Source organism: Agelaius phoeniceus, chromosome 14 (assembly GCF_051311805.1).
Source record: "Agelaius phoeniceus isolate bAgePho1 chromosome 14, bAgePho1.hap1, whole genome shotgun sequence".
Classification (NCBI taxonomy): domain Eukaryota; kingdom Metazoa; phylum Chordata; class Aves; order Passeriformes; family Icteridae; genus Agelaius; species Agelaius phoeniceus.
The window spans coordinates 3004055-3022738 of NC_135278.1; the positions used below are offsets into that span (position 1 = coordinate 3004055).

Consider the following 18684-nt stretch of genomic DNA (forward strand, 5'->3'; position numbering starts at 1 on the left):
AAGGCATTCAGTATGGTTTGGCTATATTTAGAGATTTGTTTTTCTCCTGTGATAGCTGGCCTGCTAGAAGCACACACATAATAAATTCCAGTTTCCATGATGCCCATGAGGGAAAGGGACTACCCAGCTGTAATTACTGCTCTGCAACTTCCTTCCTCTAATTTCCTTTGCTCCCCTTTTCCCATCCCCCCTGTAGACCAGGAGGAATGTCTGGTGTTTCACAGCATGGAGATGAAGCAAGGCTGCACTTTGAAGATGAAAGTTGCTGTTAGCAAGGGGGCTGAGACCTCCCAGCATGGGGACACTCAGACAGGCCCAGCACAGGGTGAAGGGCAGGTGCCACACCAGGGATGCAAAACCTGCTCCAGGTGTGCTTTGGGAAAAGGCCAACAGGGAACTGAACTGACCTGTGAGTTACCTCTGTCCCAGGCACAGGGGCTGAAGCTGAGCCTAACTCTGAGACAAGGCACTGAGGCTTCCACGCTGCTGCCTCCTACCAAGCTGAGACAAGGCTGCCACACTGAAGTGCAGATGCTGATTTGATCTGCAAGGCTTCCAGAGCTGCCTGTTAATCAAAACCTAACTTATGCTACAAAAACACCAGGAGGGAGGTACTGACCACTCCAGGAAACTGACTGTATATTTAACTTTCCTAACAAGATTAACAAGAACCTGGAACACTTCCTAGTTACTAATTATCTGGCTTCTGCAAGGGCTTTAAGTGCTCCACGTTCACACTGACAGGGACTGCCTTTGTTTCTCCACAGAATACTGCAAGTACTCACTGCAGTCTCACAGGGTTTCTCCAAATGGTTCTGTACAGTTTTGTGCCTGTGAGCAGACTCTGCCACCCCTGATGCACATGAATGCATCTCCCTTCTTTCTGCTGAAGGAAGAGATGCCTCTGATGACTACTAATGGCTGAGTAGCATTAAGGATGCCTGACAGTGCTGGGGCACTTAAAAATGGAATTTTCTGAGATAATTGCCTCATTGGTATATCATGAAAGGTAAATACATAATTCCACTTCTGTAGCAAACTCTCACCTTCTTCAGTCTCCTCAAAAGCTGGATTAACCAGTCCAGGCTCTGCAGTCCCCAGTGACACCACAGCAGCTCCAGAGCTTTCTGCCACAAGTGAGGAGCCTCCACTTGGGAGCTCTGGATCCTTGGGTGTATTTGTGTCCCCCTTGGCAGGAAGCTCTTCCTTCCCTTTGGAAATGGGGTTCCTTTTCCGCTGGAGCTCAGATTTGTATTTCTTAAACCCAGGACACCTGGAGAGAGATTGGCAGGGACTGTCAGTGACTGTCTCTGCCTGGGCAGGTGACCCAGCACATGAAAGCTCTGACAAACCTGTGGGAAGAAGCTGCTTCCAGATCTCACCAGTGCAGTCCTGGTTCCTCAGATGATAAAACTGAGAAACCTTGACCTTCAGTTTCTACTTCTACAAGTATCAGCTTAAGTGCAGTGGCTTGTTATTTCACCACTTTTCAAATTATTAAGCAAATTATTTGAAAAATAAGAATGTAATAGAAACAGGAGTCTCCTTTGCTAAATATTTACCTGGCAAACAATCCATAAAGAAAACAATCCCTCTTAAATATAAGCAAATACTGAGCTCTGACGTTGTAGAGATCACCATGAACTGTACCTTGATACAAAGAAAGTGGCTCAGGTTTCAAGCTCAGCTTTGAATTAGGCTTTGTTTTAACACACCAGCTACACACAAGAGCAGCAAGGGAGGATTGGGCATTTTCTGTTGTGGAATGAGACCTGATCCTGGACCTGGTGCACTCCCAGGCCATGCAGGTGATGGCTCCACCAGAATGGGAGTAGTTGAATTCCTAATCCCACTGCCTGCTCCCCAGAGGTCAGAGGTGCCAGAACTGGGATGTAATTGGATGCAGATACATCAGCAGCCTGTCTCAGCACTAATGGGTGAGCAAGAACAGCTCTTTTATCACAAGTATTTCTAAAAAAGGTGAGGAGGTGATAAATGCAAAAGCATCACTTTCAGAGACATGAGTAGTATTGGGTGTTTACCAGAGTCACTTTTCAAATTAAACTGAACTATTTACACTCTGGCTAAAGAAGTCTCATCCCAGTATTACTTCCTCTGGTTTATTCCTGCTCATTTATTCTCCAAGCAGTAAAATAAGCCTGCACTTAATGACAGAAGCTGAGTGATCCTCTTGTGAACATGTCCCTCTTAAGATATCAAAACACAAATTCAATTTGCAAAGGCAGGAAAACCCCCAAGAAAATAAGTTACTATGTGCTTCTTATTTCCTTAAATCTTCTCCTATCAGTTAATCTCCCTTAAAACAAGAGAACACCCAAATCCCAGTGCAATTTTCTTATCTGTTTTTTTTTTCTTCCTTATTTTTTAGTCTGATGATCCACTTGCACCCACAGCCCAGGTGAAAATAGCCTCGAATCTTAGAATACTCTGTCCCCAAGAAAGCTACAAAGAACTGTGGAATATATAGGAGAATGATACAGTTTCCAGGCAGGTCTCTAAGGCAAACATTTGAGGTGCCTCTCTCCCTCCCCCATGTGTAACTGCTGTGCCAGAAGGATTACACAGTGACAGGAGTTTACTGATAGCAGGGCAGATTTGCAGAGCAGAGGAAGGCCCAGCCCTGATGTGAGCCATGGCCCCAGCTGGAGCAGCCAGGACAAAGGGCTGCTCAAGAAAAAGGAGATTATAAACTTTCACTGAAGGGAAAGGGGCACCCAAGCACTTCCATCCCTCCCCTGGCTCTAACACAAGCTCTCAGCTCAGGGGGACTGAAGACAATGATAACACAAGGGTCCATCCTTGGCTGGAGCTGCAAAGGTATCCTAAGTGTACCTGCTCCCTGGTTGGTTTATTTTTAAAATATGGCATTGCCACAACAAACTACAACACAGCTGAATGAATCAAGCCTGTGGCATTTCCCATTGCTGACAAATGCACCCTGCCAAGGAAGCTCTGTTCCACCTGCAGCAGGGCTTGCACTTAGCTCCCCTCCCTGCAAATCATTAACCAGGTAGGAACAAGGGTTCTCCACGCACCAGGGCAAGAGCTCTGTCACCTGCACTCCTTTTAAAGTGACAATGTCCTGCCTGCCAACAGCTCTGCCAGCAGGGAAGCACCAAAAAGTCTCCCTTCCCCTACAAGAGAGGATCAGAAAAAAACAGTAATTTTCATTTGCTTCTATTTCTCAGCAAAAGAATGAGAGAAAATAATGGGATTATAAGTAGGTGTTTCAGTAAGTGCATAATGTGCAGCTTGGAGGGACTTGCACTATTTGAATCAAAGACTTACTGCACATCTTAATTGGACCAATTAAACTGGCAGCACTGCACAATCCCTTGCTTTCAGAGCCTTGACTTGGTGCCTTTCTTCTCTGCACAAGGGAAACAAGAAGAAGCTTGTTTGTTTGTACCAACTCCAGAGCTGGCAGCCCAGTTCAGGACCCACAGATGTCTGGGTGTTTGGCAGGTTTAGCGTCTGCAGACAGGCTGAAGGTGAGCAGCTCAGAGCACACACACAATTACACTGTCCTCACCCACCCACCTCTGCAGCCTCACCCTGCCTTCTCTGGTGTCCCACCTTGCCCCAGTTTAGGGAGCTGCTCTGGGAACACAGGGCTCTGCTAAGCAGCACAGCAGCCTGGCAATAGCAGGATGGAAAGGGGAATGCACCTGTTCTGCAGGTGAGCCTCCAGCTCACAGCGCTGCATGGTCTGCTGGCACTCAGCCTTGAAAGGACACAGCACAAGCAGCTTATCCAGCAGGTTCCTCACCAGCAGGCTGGACTTGTGGCACTGCTGGAAGGAGAGCTTCTTGCGGTCCATGGGGCAGAAGCTGTACTCCTGCATGAAGTTCTCCAGGCACTTGAAGCAGTAGGTGTGCCCACAGGGAGTGTCCATGGGCTGCAGCAGGGGCTGCAGGCAGATGTGGCAGATGAGCTCATCGTCCACCTCGTCCTGGAAGTTGTACAGGTGATTGTCCAGCAAGGGGTGGGCCTGGCCACACTCACAGCACAGCTCGGGGACGTGGGACGCGCTCTCCTCGGGGACAGGATCAGCCATGGCAGCAGCACCAGGAGCAGACTGTCACACAGCAGCTCTGCCACACACCTGTGGGGAAGGGACAGACAGACATTTCCAGCCAACACTGCTTTAAAGGCAGCCCACTGAAAATTCAACTCTATTCCTGCCTCGAGCTTCCTCCCCCAGAGCCTGCACCCCCCTGACCCCCACTGGGTTCTTCCTTCCAGAACCACCCTGTGAATGAGCAGCCCAGGGAGCAGAGGATGCAAGGACCTCACTCAGCACAAGGTTTAGGCACGTGGATAAACTGAGGCTTAAACTTTATACACACACACACCAGACACAGACTAAATAAACACAGGGATTAGAAAAGCTGAGACAAAAACTGCATGTTCTTGATGGAGAACAACCCAGAGAGGGAAGGGAAAGGAAGGATACACAAGACAGTGACTTTTAAACTTCCTCTGGCTTTCCAGATTATACCAAATCTTTTAAGGACGTGTGGTGAAAAGCCAATTTGGGGATACCCTGGTTTGAAAAGGAAGTGAGTTTTTTGGGATGCTGTGGTCAAACCAACAGGTGCTCAGATTTGAATATTGGCACCTGGTGTGGCCCCTGAGGACATGGATACGCCTCTGAGAGCACAGGGGGTTAAAAGCAGTTCTGGTTGTTAAGATTACTGTTTTGTATTTTGGGGGGTGGGGAGGATGAGGCAAAAGAAGAGGAATAAATTTCAAAAGAAACTTAAATCTAAACCACATTTCCTTCCTTTCAAGCCCACTCCCTTCAAAAAAAAATTGTTTTAACAAACAATGCATTGTTCCCCACTCATCCATGCCTAAGTTCCCCCATGGAAACAAATTTCCTATAAAAAGACTAAAGCTTCCTAAGTGGAAAAAACGTAAAGAATAGTCCACATCATTTGTTGCAAGGTTAGAGAGAGGATTGAGCTCCTTTCAGCCAGGGAGAGCAGGACAAGGGACAAACTGAGTCCTTGTAGCTGCTGCTCTCATTTTAACAGAAATGTCTGCAGTCACATCCATTTTGAATCTTGCCTGTTGTAATTAAATATAAAATTCACTTGAGTTTCCTAGCAGATTACAGGCACAGGGATGGCTGCAGGGAGGATTTTTTTAACCTGGCAGTTATTTTAATGAAGTAGGAAATGTGGTATTAAAGGAAGCAAACTACATTACACAGTGGGGGGTGTTGTGGTGATGTTTTGAGGAGTTTGTGCTTTGGTGGGGTTTTTTTAAGTAAAGAATCCCAGACTCTAAAAACAAAAAAAATTGCAAAACTGTGATGAAATGGAAAATTTCTGAAAGATGATGTGGAAAATACCTGAAAACAATGACTTTATCTGGAGCAGGTAAGCAAGAGGGAACACTGGTCTGCACCAGTGCCTGGAGGACACAGCTGGCACACAGCAGAACTTGGGAGGAGGGGAGACAAGAACAATAAAATAGCAGGAACGGCAAGAAAAAATTAGTCATGGGTTTCTAATAAAAATCATGCATCACTCCAATTAATTGTCAAGGTAAGTCAGCTACTTAATTAAAGGAAGAATGTATCACCAACAGAATCAGCCACTTCACAGGCGAATTCTTCCCCAGCCACAGGAACATGTTCACTTCAAAAGATTAAAACATCACTGTCACAGTTCCAGGTGGGTACAGCAGGAGTTATTTGCTGCTCTCCCCTGCTGCAGTGCCAAGAAAGCATCTTCCCCTGGAGGGAAGCACTCAGGCTGGGTGAACATCCCTGACTCCTCTGTCTGCATTCCCTCCTTAACCCCTGCATGGCTGACTCCCAAAACAGGGCACAGCTCCCAGACAGCACCCATGGAAATGGAAGCTGCTGTGTCCATGGCTCCTCTCTCAGACAGCACCCATGGAAATGGAAGCTGCTGTGTCCATGGCTCCTCTCTCAGACAGCACCCATGGAAATGGAAGCTGCTGTGTCCATGGCTCCTCTCTCAGACAGCACCCATGGAAATGGAAGCTGCTGTGTCCATGGCTCCTCTCTCAGACAGCACCAATGGTAATGGAAGCTGCTGTGTCCATGGCTCCTCTCTCAGCACCCATGGAAATGGAAGCTGCTGTGTCCATGGCTCCTCTCTCAGCACCCATGGAAATGGAAGCTGCTGTGTCCATGGCTCCTCTCTCAGACAGCACCCATGGAAATGGAAGCTGCTGTGTCCATGGCCCCCTCTCAGACAGCACCCATGGAAATGGAAGCTGCTGTGTCCCTGCCCTCCTCTCTCAGCACCCATGGAAATGGAAGCTGCTGTGTCCATGGCTCCTCTCTCAGCACCCATGGAAATGGAAGCTGCTGTGTCCATGGCCTCCTGTCTCAGCACCCATGGAAATGGAAGCTGCTGTGTCCCTGCCCTCCTCTCTCAGCACCCATGGAAATGGAAGCTGCTGTGTCCATGCACTCCTCTCTCAGACAGCACCCATGGAAATGGAAGCTGCTGTGTCCATGCACTCCTCTCTCAGTACCCATGGGAATGGAAGCTGCTGTGTCCATGCACTCCTCTCTCAGTACCCATGGGAATGGAAGCTGCTGTGTCCATGCCTCCTCTCTCAGCACCCATGGAAATGGAAGCTGCTGTGTCCATGGCTCCTCTCTCAGCACCCATGGAAATGGAAGCTGCTGTGTCCATGGCTCCTCTCAGACAGCACCCATGGAAATGGAAGCTGCTGTGTCCATGGCTCCTCTCTCAGCACCCATGGAAATGGAAGCTGCTGTGTCCCTGCCCTCCTCTCAGACAGCACCCATGGAAATGGAAGCTGCTGTGTCCATGGCTCCTCTCTCAGAAATCTGCCTGCTTTTGGTGCTTGCCTCCACCTGAAACAGGCAGGTTCTGTTTGCCTTATTGGCCTTTTTGCCAGCCTTCAGCTGATCTTGAATGACCTTACAGGTGCAAAAGGAACATTTCAACATCAGAGCATCACTTCACATCTCCTCAATTGTAATCAATCAGCTCAGCAGCACCAGGTAATGAACCAAGGAGCTTCCAAGGCAAACAGTACCAATCAGAAATACTTGTGCTTCGGGTTGGACTATTTGCATAAAACTTTGGCAGGTGATGAAACAAATCCACTTTCTTAGCAAAAACAAACCTCACAGTAATTTTGCTGATAAACTACTTTTATTGGGGGGTTTTTCAGATTATTTATCAAATTAATTCTCTGCTCTGTGTTTAAAGGTTACCCAAGATGAATCCCATTGATGAGTAATTTCTGAGTAATAACTTGTGGAAGACAAAAGTGTCACCAAAATTTTGCTGCTCCAAGCTGATCTGCTGTCTCACTTCTAGATCCTTGAAAACAAGGGGTGAAGATTTCATTTAAAGGTGAATTTTACTTTTGCACCACTGTCCCTTCAACAAGGAGGACACTCCTGCAGACACCAGGGAAGCCAAGGCTGCCACCTCTGTGATGAAAGCCAGCCCAGAGCCTTGGGCAAGGCAGGGCTGAGTGAGCAGCACAGGGAGGGCAGCAGGCTCAAACAAGCCTCCCTTGCTCAGGGACTCAGGCACTAAGCAGAGCTTCTGCAGGGGAAGAACTGCTAAAATCCCATCCAGCACAGATGTTGCTGCAGCCCAACAAGGCAGAGTTGAAGTGTGTAGAAAATCAGTGTTTCATCATAACAGGCCTGGCTCCCTCAGCTTCCATGAGCCACTCTCAGGAGTCAGTCCTGAGAGCCCACAGGATTCCAGCTTTGGAGGGGAGTCTGATCCAAATTCAGTCCTTTGCAATCCAACCTCAGCTCCTCATTCTAACCTCCAAAGCCCAATTAACCCCTCCATCCTCGTGTTGCTTTTTTTGTTCCATCATTCCCCACTCTCCAGCAAAGGGTGGCACCTTCCCTGCTGCTGCCTTTCTCCAAAGTTCTGGAATCTCTCTGTGGCTTTTCACCCACATCATGAGGGAGTCACAACATCAGGACCCAGCTTGGTCCCCAGTTCCTCCACACTGACTGCATGGAATTGTTAAAGCCTGACACGGACATGTGCTGCTCTAAAAGGGTAACACAAGAAATGCCTCTGGAGTCAGAATTATTTGGAGAGTAACACACCCCACCCCTATGCCTAACAAAGAATTAAAGGAAATAGATCAGCAGAAATCCCTTTATATTTCCTAATTTCTTATCCCATAAGGATTCCTCTGGGATCACCTTTATCTTTACTGTATTAAAACAAACCAAAAAAGAATTGTTTTTCAAGCCAACCAGTGTTGGATTATTTTTTTTAGTAGGATTCCTGGTACTATAACACTGACTCAAAGACTAGACTTTTTTTTTAAAGATGATGACTTATCAGGTAGTCTAATCTGTATTCCTGCCAAAGCAAGACTATTCCTGACAATAATAGCACATTGCCTATTCTTGTTTTAGCTCTGCCAGGGCCCAGAGCCTCAGCTCTGCCCCCCCTGCACATCTACACCACCGTTAATAGCTCTGGGAGGGGTCTGCCAAGAACCACACTGGCACCATTCCTGGTGGGCAAACTGCTCATTCCCTGCCCAGCAGCCCAGACTTGGAAATAGAACTGATGACTCACAGCTTGGGAGAGAAAAAAAAAAAAAAATAAAGCCTTTTAAAGAAAGGGTGATTATCTAAGAAATCTTCCCAACCCCGTGCCTCCACTTGTGCTGGCTCTGACTGAGCAGGAGCTGTGCCTGTGGTACCTGGCTCCACAAGAGCAGCATTCCAGCTCCCAGCTTATCACCAGCATTCCCTAACACTGCTCTGGCTCTGCTTTCAGGCCATTTCACTCTGCCACTCTTGGTGTGGAGCACAAATTAAAGTTCTGTTCATGCCAAGCCTGTCTGCTCACATAATTCCAGCATTTGGTACAAGTGAATTTTGGCCATAACGTAGGCACCTGAATGTCATTTCTTTGAGGGGTTACAGGGCTGCTATTCCCATTTAAAAAGTGAAATTACCTCAGCAGAGGCTAAGCCAGACCCATAGAGGCAGCAGCCCCTGGGAATTTAACTCTTTGTTCTGGCCCTGAAGAGGATCTTGAGGGACCTATCTAAGGTCACATGGGAAACTCCCAGGGAAGAAGAGCAACCCAAACAAAAAAGAATAAAGTCAAGGCTGTTTCTATTAACTAACTGATTTCTAAAGCCACAAATATGGTGAGTAAGCAGATCACATTCCATATTGCAAAACACACAACCACGCAAGCAGTCTGCAGCAAGGACACAAAACAGATATGTAGAATTCTTCCTGAAGGATATGGATGACTAGAGAATGTCTCAAACAGCTGAAGTTAAGAAATAATTTAAAAAAATCAAATAATTTGTTCTCAATATTATAAAAAAGTTGTGTCATGGGAAATATTTTAGAAATGCCATGGCTTATGCTTTGGGGCAGCTGGAGGTTAGCAGTGAGCTGGTGATAAAGAAATATTGGGCTGAAAACCCAAATCAAAGCTGGTTTGGGGACTGTGGGGCATGTGCCCCACATCTCCTGCCATGTAACACTTCACTGCAATAATTATGTCAGTTATTATATTTATAACAACATTTCCCTGGGAGACTGGAACTGCAACATTCCAACTAAAGGCTAAACAATTAATTAATTTTTTTGAGGCTGGACAAAACAAGCCATCCACAATCTGGATGAAGATGGCTGAGGGCACTGACCAAACCTAAAAGCAAGTTCCAGATGGACTCTGATGGGGCAAACCAAATCCTCTAGAAATAATAAAACATGAGAAAAAGGGGCAGAGCTTTTCCTTAATGCTCTTCAAACAGTTTTCACTCAGTTAAGAAGTTTTGTGTTTCACAGAATGGCATTTTTTCCATTCCAGAGACAGAAATTGTGTTGAAAATGTGCTCTGTAACAGGGGGGCTTTTGCTGAATTTCATCACTGCTGTGAAGAAAGGTTCATGAAATGAGACAGGTTTGTAGGACTGGCACTGCAGTCCTGACTGAACACTTCCAGTGGGTCACCACAGCATTTCACAACCCCTCAGTTTACAGCAGTGGCACAGAAATGTGTTGAAATAGCAGAGGATTTTTATAAACAATATTGAAGGAGGTCAATTTTACAAAAAAACCACAACACCAAACCCAAGAATGGTTTCAGGTGTTGATCCAATTTCCTACTATCTTTATTATTTTCTGATATGGCTGAAGATCAGACACTGAATGTAAAAATCTTCTGGAATATTCTGGAAATGCTGCATTTATGCAGCTAAATAAGAAGCAATCCCTTCAGTGATTGAGCTTGCCTTGAAGCCACAGGATTTCTAATGAGCCACCTCCAAGAGTGACTGCTCAGCACTTGTGTGAACATTTTGACTCAGAAATTCTAAATCAAAGCTGCTTTACTGTAATCAATATAAAGAAAAATGGAAATTGAAATTTCCATGGTCCCCATCATTTTTATACCCATTCTCTAATCATAAATGTGAAAATAAGTTGTATTTAAACTCCCTGGTGTTTCTGTGCTCGTTCAACAATTTGGTATTTTATCTCCCTCAGCTTCTGGGCAAGTATCTGTTTTCTCCACCAGAAAACAGAAAGCCAATTGTATTTCCATTAATTCTAATCAGAATCCTTATCCTGTTAGACCAGGATAACAAACCCATCCCAGGAAACCCTGTCCCAAGAGATGAGCTGAAAGGCTTGAGCAGAGCAGGACAATCCCAAGGAGGTTTCTGCTGAGCAACTTGTGCAGGATCAGCTCTGCAGCACTGATGGATTTCCATTTTTAACATAACTCACTTCCAGACAGATTTTACAAAATTCCAAATTTTATAAAAATCTTCCAGACTTTTATAAAAAAACCTGTCTGGTTCGTGTATCTGCAAGTTCAACACAAGGAAAGATTTGTAATACTCAGTTAAAAAATCTTGCTAGCAATCAGCAGTTTAAATGGTGAGCACTTTTAATTTGAGCAGAATGAAAAGCTGACATGAAAACTTAAGAAGTTGGTACTCCGAATTTATTTCTCTCCCTCCCAGATGCTCAGGACATTTGCTTCTCTGTCAGTCAATGATTGCACAGAGCAGTACCTGTCCCACAGGACCCAGAGTGGTAAAGCAGCAGGGTTAAATAAGTGTAATCTAAAAATTAATCCCATGTCTTTCTGCAGAGCAGGAGATTCTGGAGTTATCATTCTGTTAATATTATCTGGGTAACAAGACCCAATACATTTCCTCTCTCCTCCCTTCTTTAGGAATTAAGCTTTCCACCTACACCCTTCTTCCAAAGGGGATCCAACAGTGACTATTTTAACATAGTGCTCAGAAAAAATGGATACATTAAATGCCATCAGGTTGAAGACAAGTGCTGCAGAAAAAGCTGGTTTATTGATGTGTTTTTTCCTGCTCTCTCAGCCTTGCAAGATGCTTCCACTATATCCACCCTCCTTTCTACAGCATATTCCACACAAACACCCCTGTTGCTCATTTTGTGCTCACAGGAATCCTTCAGTCACTTAAATCAATTTGCTTCTTTGCAGAATTTGACTCACATATTCCTATGGAAGTTTTATCACCACAGGGGTGGATTGTCTTTATTTTTTTCTATTGTATCTGTAATCTTCTCTCTCCAGGAAATTAAATACTCCCACCTCCACCCTCACCTACATTTTCAATTTGGCAGCTATCTGCAACTCTATCCCTAAAAATCAGTTTGATGTTTGTGGGAGAAGCTTTCTACAAAGAAAGAAAGAACCCAGTGCTATTATTTAAGAATTTAATCAGCAATTAATAATCAAAGCTTCTCCTGCAACTCAAACAAGCAGCCCAAAACCAAACAAAGAGGGATTAGGAGATGTGATGTTAAGATTTGGGTTCATCTGAATATCTGGGAGCACACTGGCTTTCCAAAGGGCTCTGCTTGCTCCTGGGAACATGAGGTAAAAATCCAGTGTCTAATGGCTACAAATGAGTATGAGATGCTGTTGGCTCATCCCTGTCTGTGTGCCTACCTCCACATCCCCTCTTTATAGAGAGAGATGAGAGCAAACTGCCCACCACCGTCCACCTGTGATCTCTGTTTCAGCACAGCACTTCCAAAGCACACAGGGCAAGAAGCAGACTGTGTTGTATTTAACTGGATGTTTTTAAAGCCCCTGTTTGAATAATCTCGCCAGGGTGGTCACATCAGAGATATTTAAATGTAATGTGAGAAGGGAGGAGGCGGGAAGAGAGAGACTCTTGCTTTTGGGAGACAAAAGGTATTTCTGTAGCTCTAAGCCTTGCTGTCTTGAGAGAAACTCCTACAGAGCTTTAATCTTTATCACATTCTATCAAAGTGCTACTTTAAAATTAATTTCAGTTAAAAGAAATTAATCTTGGCTACTCTCAGCCTTAAGCACAAAATAACTCATTTTCTAAGTTCGTTGAAACACAAACAAGGAACTCTTGTTTTCTACAAAACTTTACCACAAGCAATCCAGCAGCATGAAAGCAGTTTTGCACCTGGAGATGAAATATTTCCTATCAACAGTCACAGTTTTTAAAATCAGAAGCACCAGATTAGGGCTTTGCTGCAGGATAAAGAAGCACAGAACTCCTCATTACCTGGTCCAAGTCCAGTTTCAGTAGCACTATATTTTTAAAGAGTTTGGCACTTGCAATCTCAGCTCCACAAAATAAACCCAAGGCAGGATGGCTGAGAGTCATTCCAGAGGGTCCAGCACATTTCCCCTGGCTGGCTCTTCTTTCCCAGCAGCTCCTGTGCCCGATGCCATGGGTGACAGCAGGGTGACAGCAGGGTGACAGCAGGGTGACAGCAGGGTGACAGCAGGACACATTGCCCTGCTCAGACTTCCTTTCACGGGGTAAGAGGGCTTTTTATGCAAAGTACTTTCCAGCCCAAGCTTGTTCACACTAACTAAAAAAGCTGAATTAAGAGCTAATTAAGTCTGTAATTCCCCTTTACATTCCATCTCAGCCTCAGATCGTGGTAAAGGGGAAAGAAAGAAAGAAAACAAGTCGCCTTCATTTAAACAAAACGAAACCTTCTCAAACTGTGGCTCCCCAGGGCAGCTGCAGCTGAGTTTGAAGTGAACTTAAACTCTGCCAGTGCCTCTGGGTAGGCAGAGCTGCTGCAGCCAGGAGTGCAATGCCCTTCACCACAGGTGACAGCTCCTAAGTAAATAATGAAACAGCAGAAGTCAAAGAAATTAAAAATAAAGGTCTCTGGATTACGATTACCTTCCCCTAGAGACAGACAGAACAGTATTAGATCTCATTTTCAGAAGTCTTGAGACATATTCTGCTGTTCAAGACCTCTGTGTTAGTGGTTAATGAGCTTACACATGGAATTGAAGGTGCCTTTTCATCCAATTTCATGCAGTTTCTCTGGCTGTATCTTACTGACTTCAGACAACCCTCACAGCTGGGGGAAGCAGAATGCAAGAGGCATTTTGGGATGTGTTTCTCTCTGTTCAAATCTTACCCTGGTACCAGCAGCAGGACTTTAAAACCCGTTGTTATCTCGCCGTACGGGGCACATATTTGCAATATGCGAGAATTGATAATTATATTTTCCCTTGTTCTAAAAATAAATTTTAAATGGGAGTGACTGTCTCATCAGCTAAGGGAGCTGAAGCAACAGAGCAAAGTCCTTGAGCTGTTCCCAAATCAGTGCAGCAGCCACATTGCTCCTGGGCCGGCCGTGAGGAGGGAAGGGCGAGGAATCTCCTTTCTCCTTTCTCTGCTCGCTTTTCAGCCCCGGAGGTTGGGCTAAAGCAGCCCCAGGTGCTGCTCTCACAGGGAATTGGGGTTTAGCCTAAGGACTAAAAGGCCCAGGAGAGCCATTAATGTTTATTTTTATGGATCCTCCTCGAAATAATCACGCTGCAATTTTTGTTGCCGCTCAGTTGTGAGCACGTTCAAGAGGAAATGCTCAGCTCTCAGTTCCCAGGGCAGGGGCTGCTGCCCTTATTTATTTGTGTAGGGATCTGCAAGAGCATTTCTTAGGTGAGAAGAATTTCTCTGTTATCAACCCCCCAACCCTAGATAAGCCTGGGAACTTTACAAATAGAACTGCTTATGATTTACGGGGCTTTCAGCAATGGCCACACGGATGCCACAGGTGAGTCCCTTGAACCCTCAGGGGAACAGGGCAAGTTTTATCTCAACTCCTTTTTAACTGTCAGAAAATCAGCTTTAAAGAGACTCTGCTGCAGCTGTCTACAAAACTTGCATGATTTAAGGTACAGATAAAGAATAGGCAAAGTTAGACAAGACTTCTAAAAAATACACAATCCCTTCTAGTGCAACCCTTGGAGAATATTCCAAATAAAGAACACTGCAGTCTCCAAACAAAATTTGTACAGGAAACCTCTAGACTTAGGGGATCACTATATAAATATATATATTTAAAAAAATTTAAGAGCCTTTGCCTGTAAGCTGCTGATTGTCTCTCCAAATTAATCCAGCTTTATTCCATTTCCCTCCTTCCAGCCTTAAGTGCTTTTTCCTGGACCAGCACAGTAACTCTTACTGCTTGTTCATCTAAATCCCCTCTAACCCTTTAGAGATGGCTGGTGAGATACTGACTCATGGGCAATTTCTTATCTGAAATATCAGAAAAACTGCCAGATATTTTCATATTTTCAAACTCCATTGGTGTCAAGAAATTTCTAAGCCAAGAGCAACGTTTTATGTGCTATAAATCAGGGAGCATAAACTGATGAGGGACTGTCAAATGCAATTCCTAACAACTGTACGAGCAGCACCACTAAAGTAAACCGAGAAGGAAAAGCCAAACAAGAGGGTTTTGTATCAAACCAGCAAAACATATTCAGGCCTGTGAGTAAGGCAACAGCTGCAACTCCTCTGGGGAGATCCACACGAGCAGAATGAAATGATGCAGCTTCATTTTCAAAGTGAAATCAATAGAGCTGTTGCAGCAGGAAGTTTTTATTTTAATGCAGAAAATAAGAGATCTATGGCAGTGCAAGGAGAAGAGGAAATACAGCAGGGGTGTTTCATGAGCTACAGGTACTTTATTATGCAGTGATATTTATTCTTTTAGGTATGGAAGTCTAGGACTCTACAATCCCATAAATGAGTAAATTCTTTTAGTAACCACATTTGGGGAAGTACTGCGCTACTGTAGTTTACAAACCCATTAATTAAAATTTCTAGGAGTTACTGGAATTGCCATTCAGGGAGCACTAAGTTTATCCAGAATCAATCTCAACCTGTTTCCTCAGCTCTCTTCAAACCTCAGGGGGTTTTATAGAGGTCACATAGCTGCCAGGTCCCTTCTGGAGCTGCTCCTTCCACCTCTTTGAGCCCCCATTCCCCAGGCCATATGGTTGGTTTTTAACTCTTGCTCACTTCCCTCAGTAATGATTTGGTTAAAAACTTGAAATTTGTCATTCAACAGATGGTGCTTTTTGCTGCACACCCAGGTCCTCCTCTCCTGTTCATCCCACGGGGTTTATGCCAGTGAATCCCCGTTATTTAAATGAGTCCCATCTGCACCCAGCTTGCATGGTAACACTTAGGGAGAGTGAAGGTGTGGATTTCCAGCAGGGCTGACTTTTCCAGCTGGGGAGTCCCCAGAGAAGGTTGGCCTCCTGTTTATCATTTCCCTGCTCCATCCCCAGCCATATGACCCCTTTGTTTTGCCCTGCACAAGCACTGGTGCTGTTCTGACTTCATAAACTGGTCCAGGGAGCAAATCCCTTTGGGGGAGGGAATAAATATTCCCACTGCCTTAGGCCCTTTCAGCAGCAGACACACTACATCTGCTCAGGGAAATTGTGAAAGACGACTTGGAGCGTGCAACTTCAGAGAAAGAAGTTTTGTTTTGAAGGAGCCATGTGTGCAATCTGCTCTCCCTTGCCTGGAGAGCTGCCAGAAGAGCTCCGGCATCAAGGACAAACGTCAGCGCCGTCCCTCAAAGGCACAGCACACACAACTGGCGCGGCTGCAGGAGAGCTCCAGCTCTCCACACCGCCCAGACCTTGGGCCGCTTGAGCCCCCAGGGCCTCGAGGATGACACAGGACAACTCCGGGCTTCTGTGACAGTGACAGAAACTCCTCTGGGCCGCCAATTATCGCCACTGTGTCCCCGCTGCGACACACTCTGCACAGCAGAGACCTCCCCTACCACTTACATCTGCACTTGAGCTGGAATCGCTTTTCCTACGGAAACTTTATGTTCTGGTCCTTTCGCCTTTGCTAGAAAACTGGAGCAGAAGTTTAAATGGGACACTTTTTCGGCTTGGTAAGCAGCAGGGAAGCACTCATTTTGCATTTCTTACTTTCCGGAGGTAAAGTAGGTCCCAAAAACCGCTCAAGGAGTTGAAAGTGCCGTTTCAAGCGGGGCTTAAAGCAAACTAAGCCTGCAGTGCCACCGAAAGGGGCAGTCCCGCTGTCCCTGCCACCTCCTGCGCTGGCATCAACTGGCTGCAGCCTGGTCTGCTCCTTCTCCATCAGATCTCTCTCCTCCTGACATTACCCTCGAGATAACAAGTGCACCCAGCCGAGCAGAGCAGAACCAGCGCTCCAGCAGCACACAGCCTCACCCCTTCTTTACACCCCTCATTAAAAAAACCAAAAAATCTTAAATAAAAATCTTTACAAATAGATGGTTAGTCTTTGGGCTAAACTAAGCTTTATGGTCACCTGTACTTCTCACCTTTAAGGTATTTCCAAAAGGCCCACATCTCACCTTGCTGTGCTTTAGTTGTTTATATCAACTTCTATTTATAGGTTTTCCCCCTGCATTAATTACCAGCAAACTCGCAGACTTTGCCGCTCTCCGTCTCCTAGCAAAGACATTTTTGCCCCACTGCCTCCCTGCGAGCCCCACGAGTAGAAAATCGCGGGGTTTGGTGGGTCCTGCCCAGGCAGCGGCTGTGAAGAGTTAACCCTGGGGCCGGCAGCCTTCACCTGCGTGCCCGTGTCACTGATAAGGGACACTGGCCGCGGTCACGGCCGAGCGCTCCGCTGGGAGAACGGGAGCTTCGGGGATCCGCGACCCAACTTCAGCCCGGCGGGACCCTCGGGGAACCCCGCATCCCCTCAGGGACCCCCCGAGCCCCTTAAGAGACCCCGCATCCCTTCAGCCCCCGTGGGATCCTCCCGAGCCCCTCAAGGGAGTCCCGCGCTCAGCCGGCCGGGACCCCCCGAGTCCCCCCTCAGCCCGGGGGGAGCCCCGCGCCTCCTCAGGGACTCCCACGTCCCCCAGTCCCGGCGGGGCCCCCTCACGCCCCCCACACCGTCCCCGCTCACCTGGGGCCACCGGGGCAGGAAAGGGCTCGCTCACCCCCGGGACGGGGAGGGAAGAGGCGCTACAAGCCCAGCGCCAAGCCGGCCTGCGACGGCGGCGAGCGCGGCGCCTCCACCAAGTTTCCGGGCGGGGAAGAAAGTCGAAACCTACGTGAGAGGAGGAGGAGGAGGCAGCGCAGCCGCCCAGGTGTCACTCGCCCGCCCGGCACGGCACAGATCAGCCCAGCCCTGCCCTCCCCTCACCGCCTCCGCCTCCTCCGCCGCCGCCGCCTCCCCGGGCCGCGCACACCCGGCGGCCTCGGCCCGCCCCGCCAGAGCAGCCGCGGCGGCGGGGGCGCGTCCGGGCCTCGACCGCCCGCTCCCCTCAGGGCATCCCCGCTGCCCTCGGGGCACATCCCGGGCCTCGACCGCCCGCTCCCCTCAGGGCATCCCCGCTGCCCTCGGGGCACATCCCGGGCCTCCACCGCCCGCTCCCCTCAGGGCATCCCCGCTGCCCTCGGGGCACGTCCCGGGCCTCGACCGCCCGCTGTCCTCAGGGCATCCCTGCTCCCCTCAGCGCAATTGCCCCTCGAGGTATTCCCGCTCCCCTCAGAGCATTCCTCCTTCCCTCAGGGCATCCCAGCTCCCTTTGGGGCATCCATGCTGCCCTCAGGGCAATTTCCCTTCCCTTCCAGCAATTCCCACGGCCCTTGAGACAATCCCTGCTCCCCTCAGGGCATCCCTGCTTCCCTCAGGGACAATTCCTGCTCCCCTCAGAGGAAAAGATGGCACTGGATACCAGGGAGTGCTGATTTACCTGTCATTTCTATAAACTGTCATTTCTGTAAACTCCAGGTTCCAGGTTCCAGTGTTCCTATTAAGGCAACTCCCTGGAACTCTCCTTCAAACTAGCAAAATGACAAACTACACACATGGGGTTTAAAAGTTTCCAAGCTGTGTTAGCACTATGTCCAAGCTTGGAATTCCTCCCAAAGAAAGAGACCCAACCCATCATAGTCTGTGGATTATAATTTCTTTCTCTTGTTCATCACACAGCCTTGGAATTGCTCTTTCTGCAGACAAGAGGGTCATGAAGTAATAAAGTAGATTATGTTTGTGACAATAAAGAGAAGAAAGTAGAACTTTGAACCAGCGGTTTACAGCAGGATTTATTAGGAGGGGAACTTTTGTACACTGAGAGGTAACGTAGTCTAGATGGAACTAGCACATGCCTGTCTGCATTTAATCATTTAGGATGTCACAGAGTTGCTGATACAGACCTAAATGGAGGGAGGAGAAAGTCCTTTCCATGTCCTGAAAACACCTTTTCTGCTTGAATAGGGCTGGGGATCTGTGGTATTCATTCATTTTCAATAAGTGAGAGACCATCTTTTATTTGGTGACTGGAACGAAATGATATTTAAGGTCCTTTCCAGTCCA

The 18684-nt window shown here is 47.0% G+C and overlaps 1 protein-coding gene across 1 annotated transcript in view; it reads right to left on the reverse strand.

Annotated features, from left to right (window-relative positions):
- The window catches only part of LOC129125831 (ligand of Numb protein X 2-like), a 29941-nt gene extending 12485 nt beyond the window's left edge, over nt 1-17456 (reverse strand). The window contains exons 1-3 of the mRNA XM_054641487.2: nt 17269-17456; nt 3690-4126; nt 1047-1273 (exon numbers count right to left, since the gene is read on the reverse strand). Coding sequence (XP_054497462.2) covers nt 1047-1273; nt 3690-4078 — 616 coding nt within the window. The 5' untranslated portion in view covers nt 4079-4126; nt 17269-17456. The remainder of the gene's footprint in view (nt 1-1046; nt 1274-3689; nt 4127-17268) is intronic.
- Nucleotides 17457-18684: the final 1228 nt, after the last annotated feature.